The 18,943-nt window shown below is 37.9% G+C and overlaps 1 protein-coding gene across 3 annotated transcripts in view; it reads left to right on the plus strand.

Moving 5' to 3' along the window:
• LOC139122097 (ceroid-lipofuscinosis neuronal protein 6-like) overlaps positions 1 to 18,943 on the plus strand; it is a 30,852-nt gene continuing 11,909 nt past the window's right edge. Inside the window, exons 1-3 of one of the 3 annotated variants that reach the window (XM_070687482.1) lie at positions 1 to 210; positions 4,438 to 4,624; positions 15,675 to 15,773. In XM_070687482.1, the coding sequence (XP_070543583.1) occupies positions 62 to 210; positions 4,438 to 4,624; positions 15,675 to 15,773 (435 nt within the window). In that variant the 5' untranslated portion in view covers positions 1 to 61. Of the gene's footprint in view, positions 211 to 2,256; positions 2,378 to 4,437; positions 4,625 to 15,674; positions 15,774 to 18,943 lie in introns of those variants that run through there. The other 2 variants (XM_070687484.1, XM_070687483.1) reach the window with 2 other exon arrangements.

Raw genomic sequence — 18,943 nt, forward strand, 5'->3', positions numbered from 1 at the left:
CCAGCTGAAAGCAATTTGAATTGTAAACGACACGACCAGGCTGTGATACTGTGCAGTGTACATGTGTAGTGTGCAAACAAATTTACTCTCAGCGATTCTAGCAATGTCATCAAAAGCAAGTTCTAGGCAATCAACCACTGAACAATTGAAACATACACGTGGTCTTCAGAAACCGAACAGCAACAAATCAGATCTCGACTCGACGAGCAGGTAATATCCACAGTCTAGTTTGGCTGCCATGCCATCATTATCATGATCACCACCACCAACTGCAGGTAACACGCGGTTTCCACTAAGTAAAAGTGTCTGTGAGATGGGGAAAGGGTTTTCCCCTCAAGACCAATACGTCAGCGAAAATGGCTGGCCACGTCACTGCAGCTAGCACAGTACCTTATTACTGTAACAGAGGATTCCTCAACCACGGTCTTTGTACCTCAACTCTCATTTCTAGTTCTACCATGGAGTGGAGCTAAAAAAGGATCTCCATGGTTCTACCGAGAAACTAGGGTCAACCTCACAGGGCCATGTCTTAGCTGCAGTACAGTAGCTCGAGGTTTTGCCTTGGTATAGGGTGACCGGACGAGAGGCCCTCCTATTCCCTACAATGGGGCTGACACAAGTTTTCTGAGAGTGAATGCTGGAAATCGAAGGCATAAAGGGGGACCCAGGTAGTGATAAATTGTACAAATTCACCTTAAGTATGCAACAGTTGTGCACATTTATGTCTATGAACAAGGTAATGACGTAAAAATCTTGAAATTTATGAACACATTTTGTCAACAAACGTCAGACGGGACGCCATCTTGGAAGTCGTCTACTCGCACGCGAATGGTCACTATGAGAGATCGCGTGAACGGAAACACTTGCATTTCACAGTGAATGTTGTGAAGACTAGGAAGTCAAGATGAGTGCAAAAATTTCCTAAAAAGGTCTTTTTTCTTCCGAGAAACTGCTGACGAAAGTTTTACTTTGAAACGGCTATAACTTTTGGCATCATTTTCCAGGAGGGAAGGAATGGCCATGCGGGCAAATTGTACCTTAGATATTTTTCTACTTGTTTTGTGCCCTAAAATAGCTCAGCTATGCAGCGCAAATTAGCGCCCACGGTTTTTCCAAAGCAGGAAGTAAAGTTCGCAATAGTGCCGTACTTGAACACGTGCTTTTTCACCGGTGCGCACCTGTCTCTGACCAGAAACAATGGCTTGTATCCATGATACTGTAAACACAAAGGTCAGCGTGAGGACAATCTTCCATTTTCTTTCACTGGGACTCATCAACCCATACAATATTCTCACAGAAATAATTTGGAAACTATCAATGCACCTTTCACCAGACTCATTATTGTACAGTTAGTCATCTTTGAGCCATTTAACAATATTTGATCCGATTTTTGGTCATATTGTCTCATTATTCCTCATTACAATATTCTCAGGGAAAGAATTTGGAAACTTTGATTTTCCAGAGGCTGCCAAATTGTGATCATGCTAATTAGCCAAATTATTTTTTCACATTTGGACTTTGTACCAACACTTTCAACAGGTGCCATCAAGATTTTCGCAAAAAATTTCAGTTTTAAAAATCGTCCGGTCACCCTACTTGGTATCTGGATTTTGCAGTCAAACCCAAATAAACCTTGAGTTACAGTATACACACAGTATATAGCCATGGATTTTCTGTCACAAGCACTAATCTTACCAGCCATGCTAAAATTTAGAACACACAATTGTCTACTCGAGACAAAAATAGAGTAGAAATATTTCCGGCCTCACAAACCATAGCCTAGAATCCTACTCCGTCCGCTTGCCTCCGTACCTCCGACCCACCCTCCTGGGTCGGAGGTGGAGTAGGATTCTAGGCTACACAAAACCAGAGATAATAAAAATCATATTTCAGAACGTGCAAGGGACTGAAAGGGAAGAGAGCAGCATTCATGTAGGAAGACTGCTTGGGGTTGTTACCAACATTCCCCTGTATTTATCATGATAACTGAAGTTAACGATACGCACTCTATCTTTGTGTACTTAATCCAGTTTCAATTGCAACAACAGTTTTCCCCCCGAGATCTGATATGCGGCATGTCTGGAGTGGGGAAAATTCACTTTGTTCTATGGGAATGTCTATATGACATTTCTAATTTTAGCGGCTTTTTATTGCAACACGTGCTGATTTCTGCCCCTTAACGAGTAGTATCGCCCTATGCGTTGGAATGCCACTGCACTGAAAATCGGCTGAGGCAGAGTCCTGATCCTGCAAAATGCATCGAATCGACAGGCTTTTATCTCCGTTATGCGATAGTGGGCCCATCGGTCACATGTACGTTTGTGAAGGGACCGTGGTTCCAGCCTGAAATTCGTTGAACAAGAAAGTAAAGTCTCTGGTTAGTGTCACTGGAAATGCATTTGTTTACGCATGGAGGTATAAAGTGAGAGTTGTCTTTTGCCCGTGATTAGGACACCAAGACTGGCCAAGACTGTACCGTGTTTCGAAAATCAATGTTGACCTGGCCAGACACGAGTATGCCTATTGCGTTCATGGTAGGCCTGTCCGCAGCCTATGTGTTGTGGTGGGACTGTGGTTTACTTGCACGCGTGCGAAATACAGTGTTTTGGTAACATTTTGATTGATACAAGTTGGCAGGATGGTGGACTTGTCCACAAAATAAACCTGTTTGCAACGTTTTGATTGATACCTGTCAATAGGCTTACGCCCATACCAGTCACAGTTCGATAGACACCATAGGACCTAGATATTTGCAAAATAGCAACCTTAACATATGGTCTACAAAATCAATGTACAGAATTTTGATTGATCAATTTTTAATGTTACAAATTTACGTGCAGTGTGATTTTGAAAAATACTGGCCCTCCCTCCCTATAATTTCTCTCGAGTCCCTTTCTGCATATGCACAGAATTCGCTGGTCATTCGCTGGTCCCCAGTTCATGCATTTAGAAGGCGGCATTGAAGCCCGGGATCATGTTGATTTATTCATGAAAATGAATCAATGAATTAAATTGGAGTGAAAATGCACCTACTTCTGGCTCGTGGCACGCAGTGCGTGAATTAGGCTTACCCGTAAAAAAGGCAACTTAGCTAAACGTTGATTCACTGCATAGTCTCAGTTGTAGTTCTAGGAAACCTGCTACAGCTTTGCCACAAACATGATGACAGAGGAGGAAATCATAAAAATAAACTGCATATAAAAATTGAAAACAGGTTTTCTGACCGAAAACGATTAGGCTATAATTAAAACAAAGATCCACATCATAGGGTTGCCATGTGTAAACTTACAATTAGTGCACACATACTACAAATAGGAGTGGTGGATATAATAATGTAAATGCGACAGAAAGACAATGCCTTATTTGTCAAGACCAACAAGTGTTGGATGAAGCATGTTTTCTGCTCAGATGTTCTCAAGAATCGAATCTATAATATGTTAAATTTTTAACCAGACTTGTACTCAGACCTTCATACTTTAGTGAAGATATTACCAAACACCGATAAATAGACAAATCAAGAAAATATATAGACACAGCTGCTTTAGAATTTGAGGACAAGCTTCGCATTGTCAAACTGGCTTTGCAGTATCTCATCATGTCAGTATATCATAATAGCATTCTCAAACAGGTGCACTACATTCAAGCATTGCATCATCTCATTGGGTCAATATCTTATGATGGCTGTATAGGCAATATGTTATGATGGCTGTATTGGCATTCACAGGGGATGTAGAAAATAGCCAGCAGCCAGCAAAAACAGCCAGCTGTCGGCTAAAATTTACTGGCTGTAAAATAATCATTTTTAGTTAAAAATCAGGACATTTTGCAGTGACTTAAATGTGCTCACCGGCTACTGGTAACAGCCTGTATTTTTATATTTGCCACTTGTGAGCAAAATGTTCAATATTCATGCATTCTCCTGTACAGAGAGTATTTCCTTCTGTCATCTTTTCATATTAGTATAGCATTAGCAAATTTTGGCAAGTATTCTACACTATAGTGTGAACGCTTGAAACATGACGAGAGATAACGAGTTTGTACTTTTAAAAAAGTTCAGGCGATGAGATTCTTAGATAGATTCTATTATGAAATATAGCTAAGCATATTAGTGAGCAAAATGTCCGGTAAATGGCTTTAGCACCTGTTCATTGTATTTTTAAATGCTTTGATGCAACTAGCAGAACCCTCATCATCCTCATAATTGAACTCACCATATTTACTACTATCTGTAAAACAACAAATAACGTTCATCTACATGTTTACAAGGCAAGATATGTTTTCATTTATCACATGCTGTTGAGCAAGAGGAATTAATAGCAATGAAATCATCGCTGTCATTATTCAGTCATAAGATGTTGTTTTACAGCAAATTCAAGAATCAATGAGTGATATAACTGATGTAGAAATGTAAAATTGTTTTGACATCTTTACACACAGTCACAGAAGTGGAACGAGTGCCAGTTCTAGTGATGAGAGCAAATCAGAAGTGGAACCTGCATTGAAGGAGAGAAGAAAACGTTCTATCAAGAAACCTATGAAGTCTGCTGGTAAATTGGTGACAATTCCATGGTGTGTACTGATTACATCATTTTGGATCCTAGATATTGGCAGAAACATTATCAGGGTAAGTCATGTCAAATGTCACACATGATATTATATATTGCCTCATTGGTGATAGTAACACTTGCCATCGACAGTACAGTATGTACATGTAACTATCTTACTCAGTTTTCGTAACAGGTGATATCCAAGAAAAGCTAATGATCTGATTGATTTACAGGCCGGAAAAATAAATAAGCAAATAGAGAAATGGATTGATACTAGGTAAAAATAAATAAATAAATAAATCAATATCCTTACCAGTACATTATCAAATGCAGATTATTTTAATATGTTGGTTGACAATCTTAGTTACGACATCACAGCACTATAAGAAATCCCTATGGCAATCATGAGGTATTCAATAGAAATGTTCGTCTTGATCAATTAGGTGGACATTTCTTAGCAATATGAAATTTATAATATAGAGTGCATTCAGCAACTTTGACCAATGCTCACATCAACGTTTACCTCTAGGGTAAATCATAATTAGAAATTTTAAGAATCATCATTGTAGTACAGGATTTCCCTGATAGCAAAATACACAGTGTCTTGTTCTGTGATAGCCTTTTGACTTTTGCATAGTATTGGTAGACTATGGCATAAAAAGTTAAATACAAAATGACAGCAAGAATTCAGGTTATTTCCGTCAGACTTTCATCTTAGTTTGTCATAGTGAAGTAAAGTGAAGCCAAACCTTCCTTCTGTGCTATATATTCTCTTATTGTGCTTTCCCTGTGTTATTTTCCCATACTGTGCTTTCCCTGTGTTATTTTCCCATACTGTGCTTTCCAAGTGTTATTTTCCCATACTGTGCTTTCCAAGTGTTATTTTCCCATACTGTGCTTTCCCAGTGTTATTTTCCCATACTGTGCTTTCCAAGTGTTATTTTCCCATACTGTGCATTCCAAGTGTTATTTTCCCATACTGTGCTTTCCCTGTGTTATTATTTCCATACTGTGCTTTCCAAGTGTTATTTTCCCATACTGTGCTTTCCCTGTGTTATTTTCCCATACTGTGCTTTCCAAGTGTTATTTTCCCATACTGTGCTTTCCAAGTGTTATTTTCCCATACTGTGCTTTCCAAGTGTTATTTTCCCATACTGTGCTTTCCCTGTGTTATTTTCCCATACTGTGCTTTCCCTGTGTTATTTTCCCATACTGTGCTTTCCAAGTGTTATTTTCCCATACTGTGCTTTCCCTGTGTTATTTTCCCATACTGTGCTTTCCCTGTGTTATTTTCCCATACTGTGCTTTCCCTGTGTTATTTTCCCATACTGTGCTTTCCAAGTGTTATTTTCCCATACTGTGCATTCCAAGTGTTATTTTCCCATACTGTGCTTTCCCTGTGTTATTATTTCCATACTGTGCTTTCCAAGTGTTATTTTCCCATACTGTGCTTTCCCTGTGTTATTTTCCCATACTGTGCTTTCCAAGTGTTATTTTCCCATACTGTGCTTTCCCTGTGTTATTTTCCCATACTGTGCTTTCCCTGTGTTATTTTCCCATACTGTGCTTTCCCTGTGTTATTTTCCCATACTGTGCTTTCCCTGTGTTATTTTCCCATACTGTGCTTTCCCTGTGTTATTTTCCCATACTGTGCTTTCCCTGTGTTATTTTCCCATACTGTGCTTTCCCTGTGTTATTTTCCCATACTGTGCTTTCCCTGTCTTATTTCCCATACTGTGCTTTCCAAGTGTTATTTTCCCATACCGTGCTTTCCCCCCTGTTATTTTCCCATACTGTGCTTTCCAAGTGTTATTTTCCCATACTGTGCTTTCCAAGTGTTATTTTCCCATACTGTGCTTTCCCTGTATAATTTTCCCATACTGTGCTTTCCCTGTATAATTTTCCCATACTTTCCCTGTATAATTTTCCCATACTGTGCTTTCCCTGTGTTATTTTCCCATACTGTGCTTTCCAAGTGTTATTTTCCCATACTGTGCTTTCCCTGTGTTATTTTCCCATACTGTGCTTTCCCTGTGTTATTTTCCCATACTGTGCTTTCCAAGTGTTATTTTCCCATACTGTGCTTTCCCTGTGTTATTTTCCCATACTGTGCTTTCCCTGTGTTATTTTCCCATACTGTGCTTTCCAAGTGTTATTTTCCCATACCGTGCTTTCCCCGTGTTATTTTCCCATACTGTGCTTTCCCTGTGTTTTTCCCATACTGTGCTTTCCCTGTGTTATTTTCCCATACTGTGCTTTCCAAGTGTTATTTTCCCATACTGTGCTTTCCAAGTGTTATTTTCCCATACTGTGCTTTCCAAGTGTTATTTTCCCATACTGTGCTTTCCATGTGTTATTTTCCCATACTGTGCTTTCCCTGTGTTATTTTCCCATACTGTGCTTTCCCAGTGTTATTTTCCCATACTGTGCTTTCCCCGTGTTATTTTCCCATACTGTGCTTTCCAAGTGTTATTTTCCCATACTGTGCTTTCCAAGTGTTATTTTCCCATACTGTGCTTTCCCTGTGTTATTTTCCCATACTGTGCTTTCCCTGTGTTATTTTCCCATACTGTGCTTTCCAAGTGTTATTTTCCCATACTGTGCTTTCCAAGTGTTATTTTCCCATACCGTGCTTTCCCCCTGTTATTTTCCATACTGTGCTTTCCAAGTGTTATTTTCCCATACTGTGCTTTCCAAGTGTTTATTTTCCCATACTGTGCTTTCCCTGTGTTATTTTCCCATACTGTGCTTTCCAAGTGTTATTTTTCCATACTGTGCTTTCCAAGTGTTATTTTCCCATACTGTGCATTCCAAGTGTTATTTTTCCATACTGTGCTTTCCCTGTTTTATTTTCCCATACTGTGCTTTCCCTGTCTTATTTTCCCATACTGTGCTTTCCCTGTGTTATTTTCCATACTGTGCTTTCCAAGTGTTATTTTCCCATACCGTGCTTTCCAAGTGTTATTTTCCATACTGTGCTTTCCCTGTGTTATTTTCCCATACTGTGCTTTCCCTGTGCTATTTTCCCATACTGTGCTTTCCAAGTGTTATTTTCCCATACTGTGCTTTCCAAGTGTTATTTTACCAGTCCGGGTCAGCTCCAAAATTGGCGACGCTATACCATAATATTTTCCCCTCCCATAAGCCAATCAGCGGCCAGCGCGCCATCAGTAAAATTGTATTTCCTGGCAACCTCCACATGCGTCCTTCGTTACGTACGCCATACTGTGTCGAACTCTCGCGCTGTATTCTGTCATAATGTCGAACAGTTGTGTGACCACTCTGTCAAAACACAATTTCAAAATCGCGTACCAGTTTTATTCTGGCTAAGACAACCAAACCCCATATATCGCTGTGATTCCTAGACTCTGACTCGAAGTCCTGCGAAATATAAATCGTGTACCTACACAGATCGTTCAGAATACCCCATTTGTATCGGAGATGGCAGCGATACAAATTCTACCGTATGGGGAACCGTTGTGTGGCCATTCTGTCAACACACATTTTCAAAATCGCGTACCATTTTTAGTCTGCGTTTGACAACTACAAAACAGGTATCGTTTTAAAGCTCTGACATTGCTCTTCTTTCTTGCAAAATGTTATACGCGTACCTACACAAATAACCTTTATAACAGTATTTCTAATAGAGATGACGAACATCCACAAAATGATTCTCGGTACTTGAGCGAAATCGATAAACTGGGGGTAGAAATGAATCGTCAATATTTCGAATATTTGTTCACTAATCGGACTCCTTGTTGGAGATGACCTTCTGCAGAACACGTGGAGTATGTTGACTGTCGAAATTCGTCGAAATTCACAAGACAGGGGCTTAATAAGCGGCCCAAAACTGCCGATCACACTTGGTGGGTAATTTGTGACCCAGCGTGACCTGTACTTTATTAATGATGTAATCTGGTCGATGATTGGCTGAATGCCGGAATACATTATCATAATGAGTCTCCAATTTTGGAGCTGACCCGGACTGTTTACATCACCAGAAAAGTTTTTGATTTCCGGTCGCTAGAAACAGAAAAGCCAGGAGTGCATGTACTTGCAGCGTACATCAACAATGACAACCTGTAACTGTTCACTTTAGTGTGATGCCATCAAGACAAAGAAAACAGAAAGTCAGAAAATCAAAAAGGCTGAACGATAATTTATCAAAATGTACATACTAAGATGTTTAATTATCTACTGTACATCTGGCTTTACCCTGGCAAGTACACTTTCAAAAATCCTCTGTGTATTTTTTCTAGTTGTATCAGAATGGTATTTATTGTATGCAGTGCAGTATGTAGTGGATTCACTTATAGCCAAGCACAGCAGTCATCTGGGACTGTTGTATTTTGCCACATTCTCACATGACCGCATGACAAATCCCATGATAAGAATTATTGATGGTACGCGTGTCTCTCCACCCTAACGTACAAGTACAATGCATAGGTCAAGTTCATATGTTGTCAATCAAAACCATACCGTCCCCTCATGTCATTTGGAGATACCAGGCAATCAGCTGTATTGAACAGTTTGAGGCTGTCTTAAAAGAATCCATACACATTATGCATGTATTGTAGGATTATGACTATATGAAGAATTACTGAAAATTTCTAAACACATCATAAACAGTTTAAATGCATTGAATACTTTCAAGCCAGTCTGCAGCTCATTTATTTTTATGGATTATCTACAAAGATTTTGTCACAATATGCAACATTGTTGATCAGTGTTTACAGTCAGGGAAACAGTAGGCAAGATTGGTACTGTGATTGTTCTCCATCTAATGTTATAACTATGGTAGATTATGCATTGTGTTGTTACATACTACAGGTCAGATTTCTTTCAGAAAGACCCACCTCATTGCTATTTTACACAAAAATGTCAGTAGAATTGAAATACCAATCTCGGTACATTTGATTCATTCCCAAGCCTCAATGTAAGGTACATTTAGCTCACATTGTGTTAAGTACTTTATTTACTTCAGTCACTCACTAAAAAGACAGCATATTCTCTGCCTCAAGTGAATACGTTCTGTTCACATTAGTGTCTACTAATCCTAGTTCTCTCTTTTTTTAAATGCATTCAGCACACATCTTAATTGGCGAAACTATCTAGATTTCACTTGTTGAACATATATATGGTACAGGGATTTCACCATATACATACATACCTGTACTAAATACACATTTATTAGAAGAAGTCGGAGGAGGAGGGGGAACACATGAAGATTGGGTTCTGTGTGTGCGTCCATGTGTCCACACAGATATCTTGGACATGCCCCAGCCAATTTCTTTTAAACTTGGTACAGGGAAAATACACTATGGGATACACATGCATATTGATTGGTTTTGGCCACCAGGCAGCCATTTTCTTTCCATGTTTTTCACATCTACAGCCATCATGCAGACATTCCTCAACTGATGTCATTCAAACTTGGCACAAGGACAACACACTATGACTGACATATCATTTTATGTTACCATCCAATATGCAGGAGAATTTCTTGGAATTTGTTAATTAATCGTCCTGAATCTGTAAAGGAATCTGAATCTAAATCCATGGCACACTGTTTGCAGCACTGCATAGGACCATACGGTAGAATGATAACATGATCAGTCATGGTCTACTGCATATATTAAGCATCTGGAAAAAGCTGATTTGAACAGTACGGTATTTCCTAGTGCATGAACAATTAAATCTCCAATTTCTAGAATGTTGAATGATTTTGACCATAAGCTTCTCCGTTCTGTAGATCAAATAAAAGAAACCCAAGTCCAATTCTGTTCATTATTGCAACAGTCTTAGCAATCCACATGCCTGGTTATGAAATTTTCACATTGAATTTTTTTTCTTGCCCCTCTTTACACCCAAAATGTTCATAACTATTTGGGTATATATTTCCATTCTGTCTCTTTGCATAGTGTCAAGTGTTAGCCCCATATTAATATAATGCATTCAAGTCAACCACAGCTTGCCACATAAGTAGTCATGCAAAATTGTATATGATGGCGCCCTCTACAGCCGTTTGTCTCTGTTTTTTATGTTTTGATCTCAACTGTTCAAATGAAAACAAAGCAGTTTCAGCATATTTAGTGCTTCTATCCAGAGACGAAATGTACACATTCTTGTGCCTATTAGTTACTTCTAGACTTGGAAAGTGTGCATGAAAGAATGGAAAGAATTTACATTTGGCAGGGCTTGACAATTCCTATCGCCCGATGCCCAGGACTAGTGAAATTTATGTTCGGGCAAGTCAAAACTAAAATCTGGTTGCCCGCCAGACAAGTTGTTTATACAACTTCTGGCGCAATCAATGCGAACCTAAGTTGCGATTTGTGCACGTGTCGCCAGATTTGCGTTGTCCTTCACACACAAAATAAATGACAATCACTGACTTTTTTTAGATACAATTGTGACGTTCTTCTGCGATTCACTTGCCGACTCACACAATGTTGCAATTTTTCGATGATCGACATGAAATTGTTTCATCGTCCAATTAAAAAGTCGCTTAAAATTTGGCAGAAACAGCATTTCCTTGTTGTATGCTGACTGCTCGGCCCCAACAAATTAGGTAAAAAATTGCAAAACCCAATGCCATAGTGCTTAACGGCGATTGACCTTGCAGTACTTCAAAATCATTTATGCGGCCTCGCGAGGTAGACTAACATTGTTGGCTGATAGTTTGTGGCGTGATCGCTGTAAATATGAGTATTTTACGGTAATATTTCCACTAATGCAAACAAGGCATTGTGCATTTTCGCGAGCCAGAGCATAATTTCTGCTACGTAGACCTACGCACAAATCAAGCAAAGTTGTTGCCGTAAAGAGGCACGTAGTTTACGACGATGGGCATTGTGTAACTCTGAGAAACAACATTGTGATGATTTACGACGGCGCCACACGAGGGCCAGCGTGAGTGGGATCGTCTGAGAATCAACGACTTGATGTGATGATTAGAACGATGTTTCTGACAAAAGATCTAAACATAAGCGTTATGATGAGGAAAAACGCCGTAGATGTTATCTCCCGAAATGAAATTTGGAAAGCACCTTGGCCTTGGTTGAAATATGACTGTTCCAAAATGTTCTGTACGTCGTGTTTCAAATACCCCACCATTGCCAAACCATGGAGGTAGGAAGAGACTACCTCCATGGCCAAACCAAGCGAAATGCTTTTTTTTGACAGATACGACATGTTTCGCGTTGAATCGATAAGGTCTCACGAGTTTAGTCAACCGCATTTGGAATGTTTGGTGCATTGCAGATGAGATCGTGACGGGACAATGATTGTGGAAATATTGTGGGTCCCGCTGAGCCCGATACGTTTCACTTGCCAACAATCCGATCGCATGCACTCGCAATGCGTGAACCGAATGACGATGACCAGCGACAGAAACTGATCAATCTTTTTATGACGGGATTTAATGCTTGCCAAACACGGGAAGCCGATGTATGATACGTACCTTCAAATTCAATGTTAGCCCTGCGTACAGGTCTGTGTGTTCCTGGCGTTATACGGCCTCTTGTGGTGGAGGCCGTATAACGCCGGGAACACACAGACTGTACAGAGGCCCTACTTCAATGTAAACAAACTTATGAGAAAAATCGGCGTCAACATCAGCGAAAATTACCAAAATAAGAAAGCCTGAAAGCCGCTACGGAATTCATTGCAAGTATTTTGGTCTTGATTATTACAAATGGAGGACAAGTAAAATTTTTGAGAGGACAAGTGAAATTGAAAATCCACTTGTCCGACTGAACTGGAACAGAAATTGTCAAGCCCTGCATTTGGTAGGGACTGTGTCATTGAAAATGACTTGTTATCATCATTTTTTTGGACAAAAAGTATTCTACAATATTAACAAAAAGTATGCTACAAAGATCATTACTTTGAATAGAAAACCAAGGGAGTTGTTAGTATTATAATAATAGGATGATTATTACTGTTTTATCAAATTTTTCACTTGCCTAATGGTGACAATGTCATTTGTCTTTTTGTACATTTCTGCTTCTCTGTTATATGTATTCCATGACCGATCTATTGGCTAAGTCAAAAGTAGATTTTTCCCTGCAAAGATCTTTGACTGCATCTATTTGCCAAGGTTTCAAGAAGATCCTGAAACAGAACACTGGTCTTGCTGCGTAGGCAATTTAAAATTCAGATGACTTGGCACTCATTACATTGAATTAGGTGAATGGAATTATAATATCATCATAATCTTTGGATCACTTTAGAAATGCCTAATGACATAATGACATTCCCCAGTTTACTTAGTTTGTCTGTGCAACATATAAAGTATGGAGAGCAAAATGCTAACTGCACACTGCTTATAGACCTTCTGCTTTGCTGTCTGCAACACAAAAATGATCAGATTGTAATATGAATGTCTGGTGTCTTCCAGCATCATCTGTAAACATTGTACTTCTTCTCAAAAATCACCCATCAGAAAAGTTTCACATTTGGTTTACAAGTCTTCCAGGATGATACAAAATGTGCACATTTTGGCTATTTTCTCAGTTTTGGTAAAAGATTATCTCCAATATACCACCAATGAGATTGCTTTGATTTTGAAAATTGATTTGTAGGTTTCTAGGTTTTCTCATTTTCAAATTACTTCAAATCAGTATAACCAATGTTCATATAAAAGTTGTTCTGCCTATTTCTTTGATGGGCTGAGCATTATACTTCCCCAGTGGTGTGGCTCAGGTATTGTCAACTGTTGATGGGAGAATTGAGATTACACCTTACAACTTCATATGTGGGTAAGATCAGAAGTCACCTTTAACACCCAAACAACCTGCAGCTTTCAGTTGAATTCATGAAGTAAACCACTTAGAATAGAAATGCATGTGGTTAGTCAGAAAAGTTTCAATTCATCAGAAAAACATTACCTCAGAGATTAATGTGTATAACTTCAACCAGTACCTTTCATTCAGCTTGAAAACAAAGTCATAAATAATATACAAGTGAATTATTTTTCATTTTGTATAAACTGTACATGTAAAATACTTTATTTATTCAGATCAGTTTGGGTATGTTATTAGACAGTCAGTTGGGACATTGATTCCATTGCTTCAGTTAGTATGATGAATAAACATTGAAAAGCATAATATTTGGTTAAACTTTGCAGTTGTTAGTCAAACCAGTCTCACCATGATATTGCATGTTCTCTTCATTGTTACCGCAGTGATGACATATTTAGTAACTGTGACAACATCACTGCTTTTATCTGCTAATCCTCTTCCATTAAAGCCCCAATAGCTGCAAATTTTATGCATTATTTTCATGATTTTATTTTCAAACCAAAGCTAGTTCATGTAAATGTGCTAAAGGAACCGTATAGAAGTATCACTGCTCGCTGACTTTGCCCATGCCTACATGTTTTAACAGGCTGAATAATCAATAAATAAATGCTGCAACAACATTTAAATTTACATGCCACTTTCGACATTTAAGACAGTGTTACACTCTTTTTCAGTCTTTAATGGGTTTTATTCAAGGAAAACTCTTAGAAAACTCAGGATATTTTGAGATTAGTTCATTACACATTCACAGCTATTTGGGCTTTAAGGGCACTTAATACAACATGTATAGTGTAAGACTTTCACAATTGGCTAATTTACTTATTTTGATTATTTACAAACTTCTTCCCTAAAGTACCATTTCATTTAATATGTCATTCCATGTCCTCATGTACTTCTGTTATTGTGTATTCCGTAATGTTGGCACTGGTCATGCTTTCAGAAACAGTCAATAAATTCCATGATCTACATGCAAATGCCAAAATCTCATCATGTTTTATCTCATACTGAAGATCAAGTTTACAGTGCATTTGTCTCTGTCAAATATTTGGTATCACAGTTTAGTAGATGTTTGCAAGGACCTCAGGTAGCTACTATTGGCAAGTTTACAACCTGTTCTGGTCTAAGAGTTTGTAAACTTTTAACTTCATCAAGAAAGATGTTTTCCCTGACAAACTGTACCAACATTTGCTTGAATAGCAATCAAATAAGGAATCGTATGTTAAACAAATCTAGTTTGTAAGTCCACGGAGCTAGGCCACCTGCAGAACAAACCTGTCCCGAAGTCACTTTGCATTGCTGACATAGACATCTTAGTACCCACTATCTAGCTACCCATCTTGCTGAGGTAGACATCTTAGTACCCGCTATCTAGCTACCCATCTTGCTGAGGTAGACATCTTAGTACCCGCTATCTAGCTACCCATTTTTCTTGCACACGGCACTTGACCCCAGTCTTGTTCTCTTTCAGTTGAAATGTAGAGTATGATACTTTGTTGACGTCACATGCCGCAATTATCCAGTAGTTCAAAATTTTGTGACACTACCGTTCCTTTATGCGTACAGATTTTGCTTAAAGGCGTCTATTGGTAAAAGCAGAGATGTTGTTCTATCCAAAACAGGTGCACTTTTGGAATCAGCTCAATCAGCTGTGATTTTTTGTCCAGGCACTGAGACGATCCTATCATGTCCTGTATTTACTTACGTCATCCTATCATGTCCTGTAGTTACTGAGATGATCCTATCATGTCCTGTATTCACTGAGATGGTCCTGTAGTTACTGAGATGATCCTATCATGTCCTGTAGTTACTGAGGTCATCCTATCATGTCCTGTAGTTACTGAGATGATCCTATCATGTCCTGTATTTACTGAGATGATCCTATCATGTCCTGTAGTTACTGAGATGATCCTATCATGTCCTGTAGTTACTGAGATGATCCTATCATGTCCTGTATTTACTGAGATGATCCTATCATGCCCTGTATTTACTGAGATGATCCTATTGTATCCTGTATTAACTGAGATGATCCTATCGTGTCCTGCATTGGAAGGATGTTTTAGGGAATTTGAAGGTTGTACATCTTTGCATTGCCACTGAATAAGGATTGAACACTTACAGAACTGCTGAAACTGCCATATGTATAACTCTCTCTTTGAAAAATGTAATAACTTGCCAAGAATAATATTTTTTGTTCTTTGTATGGGATTCAGCAACAACACAAGTTCATCTGACAACACATTTGAACATTTTCCCACCTTGCATAATCATTCTTTTTAGTCAGCAGAGTTATTGTTCATACATGTAAAATCCTCTTCTCTTCCAGGTTTTTATCCCTGGTCAGATTTTATACGTTGATAGTGTCGTTCTTGCAGACTATATGCATGTCTTGTATACCATTATTGTTCCTGTATGTATTTACAAGGTGAGCAAAACATGGTTTTCTAAATTGTCGATGTTGAAGTTGTAACAATAAAATGTCTAGGCTCATTTTTATATCAATTGAAATAACTTTGTAGGGATATTTAATGTGTTATCTGTACTAAAACTTTACACTGCAGGCAAAAGCCTCAGTCTACAGAATGATGAAACTACAGATCTCTTATTTGAATAATTTGTGCTGTTGAGTGTAGCAACAGCAAAGACAGCACCACAGGTGGCAGTATACAGCATAGCAGAACATGATAGACACCTATTTATTTCAAAGTGTAGACAGCAGACCATGTTGTTTATGTGATGTTTTGGGCCAATCTTGGCATTAAATATACAAAATTCAAGATCAAAATTGTCCTTCATATATAACACATTTATTGTCTCACTTTTCCACACATAACAAGGATATTTGCTGTGCATTTTAAAGGTATACAGTCACCTGTAACCTAAATATGCCCATACATGGTCAAAGGGACATTCCTTGGTATTCAAAATGCCCATGTGAGGGCGCTGTTTTTAAAAAGCGGCCACTCGCTTAAAATCTGTGATTGGTTAGATTTTCTCTTTCCATGGTAGCTGTGGCAAAATTGGAACAGGTGATAGTATACCTTTAAGGAGCAGAGATCAACATTTCCATGCTTTTCAACTTTCTCTGCTCTCATTCTGGAATGCTTGTATTTGATAAAGGAATTTTTCCACATGATAACTTATGCTATAGTTGTGCCTAGGGCCTAGTATAGTACAATAATTCTGAAAATATGGTCAAAAACTGTGGAATGACAAAAATGATGATAGACTTATAAAATAATGCAATAATATCTATTTGTAAAGTGGTATGGTACAATAACAAAATACCATCAAAGTGCGAAAAATGACAGAGAACTGATTATGAAATCAAACAGAAATTAAATAACCAAGTAATGCACAAATAATATGTTGAATTATGCATTGATATGACACAAAATTGTATTTTGTTAGTGATTATAGGAAATTTACTGATTATTTCTTCATAAGGAATATGTGATACGCTGTCAGTGTTATCAATGCTATTGCATGTACATCTTTCACACACGGCAGACACAATCATCAGACTTACAGCTATACAGTTTCTTCTCATCACCTACTGTCTTTTTAGCTCCGCTGTCAGCGACGCGGAGCTTATCAAATAGGTCGATTTTCCGTCGTCGTCGTCCGTCGTCCGTCGTCGTCCGTCAACAATTGCCTTCTCTTCTGAAACCGCAAGTCCAATTGCTTTGAAATTTTATGTGCAGTTCACTTGGGGTGACCTCACTTGAGTTTGTTCAAATCGTGGTGAAATTTGCATATTTGTATTTTTGGGGCATTTTTTGGTGTTTTTGGTAAAAAAATCTTCTTCTCTGAAACCACTTGTCCGATTGCTTTGAAAATTTGATATGCAGTTGATTTAGGGTGACTTCAGTCAGATTTGTTCAAATCGTGGTTGAATTTGCATATTTGCATTTTTAAGGCAATTTTTGTCATTTTTGGTAAAAAGATCTTTAAAAATCTTCTTCTTCAAAACTACCAGTCAGATAGCTTTGATATTTGGTACATATGTCCCTAGGGATGATCTTTTTCAGATTTGTTCAAATTGTGGAGAAATATGCAAATTTGCATTTTTAAGGCAATTTTTGCCATTTTTAGTCAAAAAATGTATTTCTCAAAAAGTACTGGTCTGATAGTTTTGAAATTTGGTATACAGGTTTCTACAGATGAACTAAGTAATATATATTGAATTTCTGATGAAATTTATAATTTCATAATTTTGGGGCAATTTTGGCCATTTTTGGTCAAAAAATGTGTATTTTCAAAACTACTCATCTGATAGCTTTGAAATTTGGTATACAGGTTCCTGCAGATGAACTGAATTATATTTATTGAAATTATGATGAAATCTGTAATTTTGTATTTTTGGGGCAATTTTTGCTATTTTTGGTCAAAAAATGTGTATTTCCAAAACTTGTCAGCATTGCAATTTGGTATACAGGTTCCTACAGATCACCTTAATGATATTTATTGAAATTATGATGAAATCTGCAATTTTGTAATTTTAGGGCAATTTTTTGCCATTTTTGGTCAAAAAATGTGTATTTCCAAAACTACTCATCTGATAGCTTTAAAATTTGGTATACAGGTTTCTATAGATGAACTTAAAAGTATTTATTGAAATAATGATGAAATCTGCAATTTTGAATTTTTGGGGCAATTTTTTCCATTTTTGGTAAAAAAGTACTGGTCTAACAGCTTTGAAATATGGTATACAGGTTTCTATAGATGAACCAAATTTAATCTTCTGAAATTATGATGAAATCTGCAATTTTTAGCTCCCATAGCCATATGTATATATGGCAATGAAGCTATTCTTATAGGCTAGGGAAATGTCTGTATGTATGTATGTCTGTATGTCTGCATGTCTGTGTGTCTGTATGTCTGTATGTCTGTATGTCTGTCCGTCAACATCAAAAACTCCAAAACCGCTGTACATTTCATCTTGATATTTGGTGTGTACATGGATGATGGGCTGTAGATGAGATTTTGTTCAAATGAATATGTCATTGCCAAAAATATGCAAATTAAGTGAAAAAATGTAAAAACAGTCAAAATTGAAAAAAACTCAATAACCACTGAGCAGATTACATGAAAAATTAGCATGTAAGTACTTTGGGCTGACATGAAATGATTGTGCACATCTTGGGTCAGTATCTTGAACTTGCTATTTTTCATGAATTTTTTTGTAATTTTCTCCCATTTTTGGTCAAAAAATCTCCTGCTCTGAAACCACAAGTCCGATTGATTTGAAACTTGGTATGGAAGTGCATAGGAGTGACCTTTCCCAAATTTGGGCAAATCGTGGTGAAATTTGCATATTTTTAGTTTACACGTCCATAGACTCCCATGTATAAGGCAGATCTCCATAGGCTCCCATGTATAAGGCCACGAAAAATAAAAATTTAGTTTCTCATCGTATTCATATTGCAAAAAGGATGCAGTGACACAATTTTTAGTCCCCACGGATGAAGTCCAGTGAGCTTATAGATTGGGTCATGTCCGTCTGTTCGTCCATCCGTGAGTCCATCCGTTCACGCAGATATCTTGGATATTTTGACAAAATGTCACGTGACCTTGGTGACCTTTGACCTCAAA

The sequence above is a fragment of the Ptychodera flava genome, chromosome 21 (genome assembly GCF_041260155.1).
Source record: "Ptychodera flava strain L36383 chromosome 21, AS_Pfla_20210202, whole genome shotgun sequence".
NCBI classification, from domain to species: domain Eukaryota; kingdom Metazoa; phylum Hemichordata; class Enteropneusta; family Ptychoderidae; genus Ptychodera; species Ptychodera flava.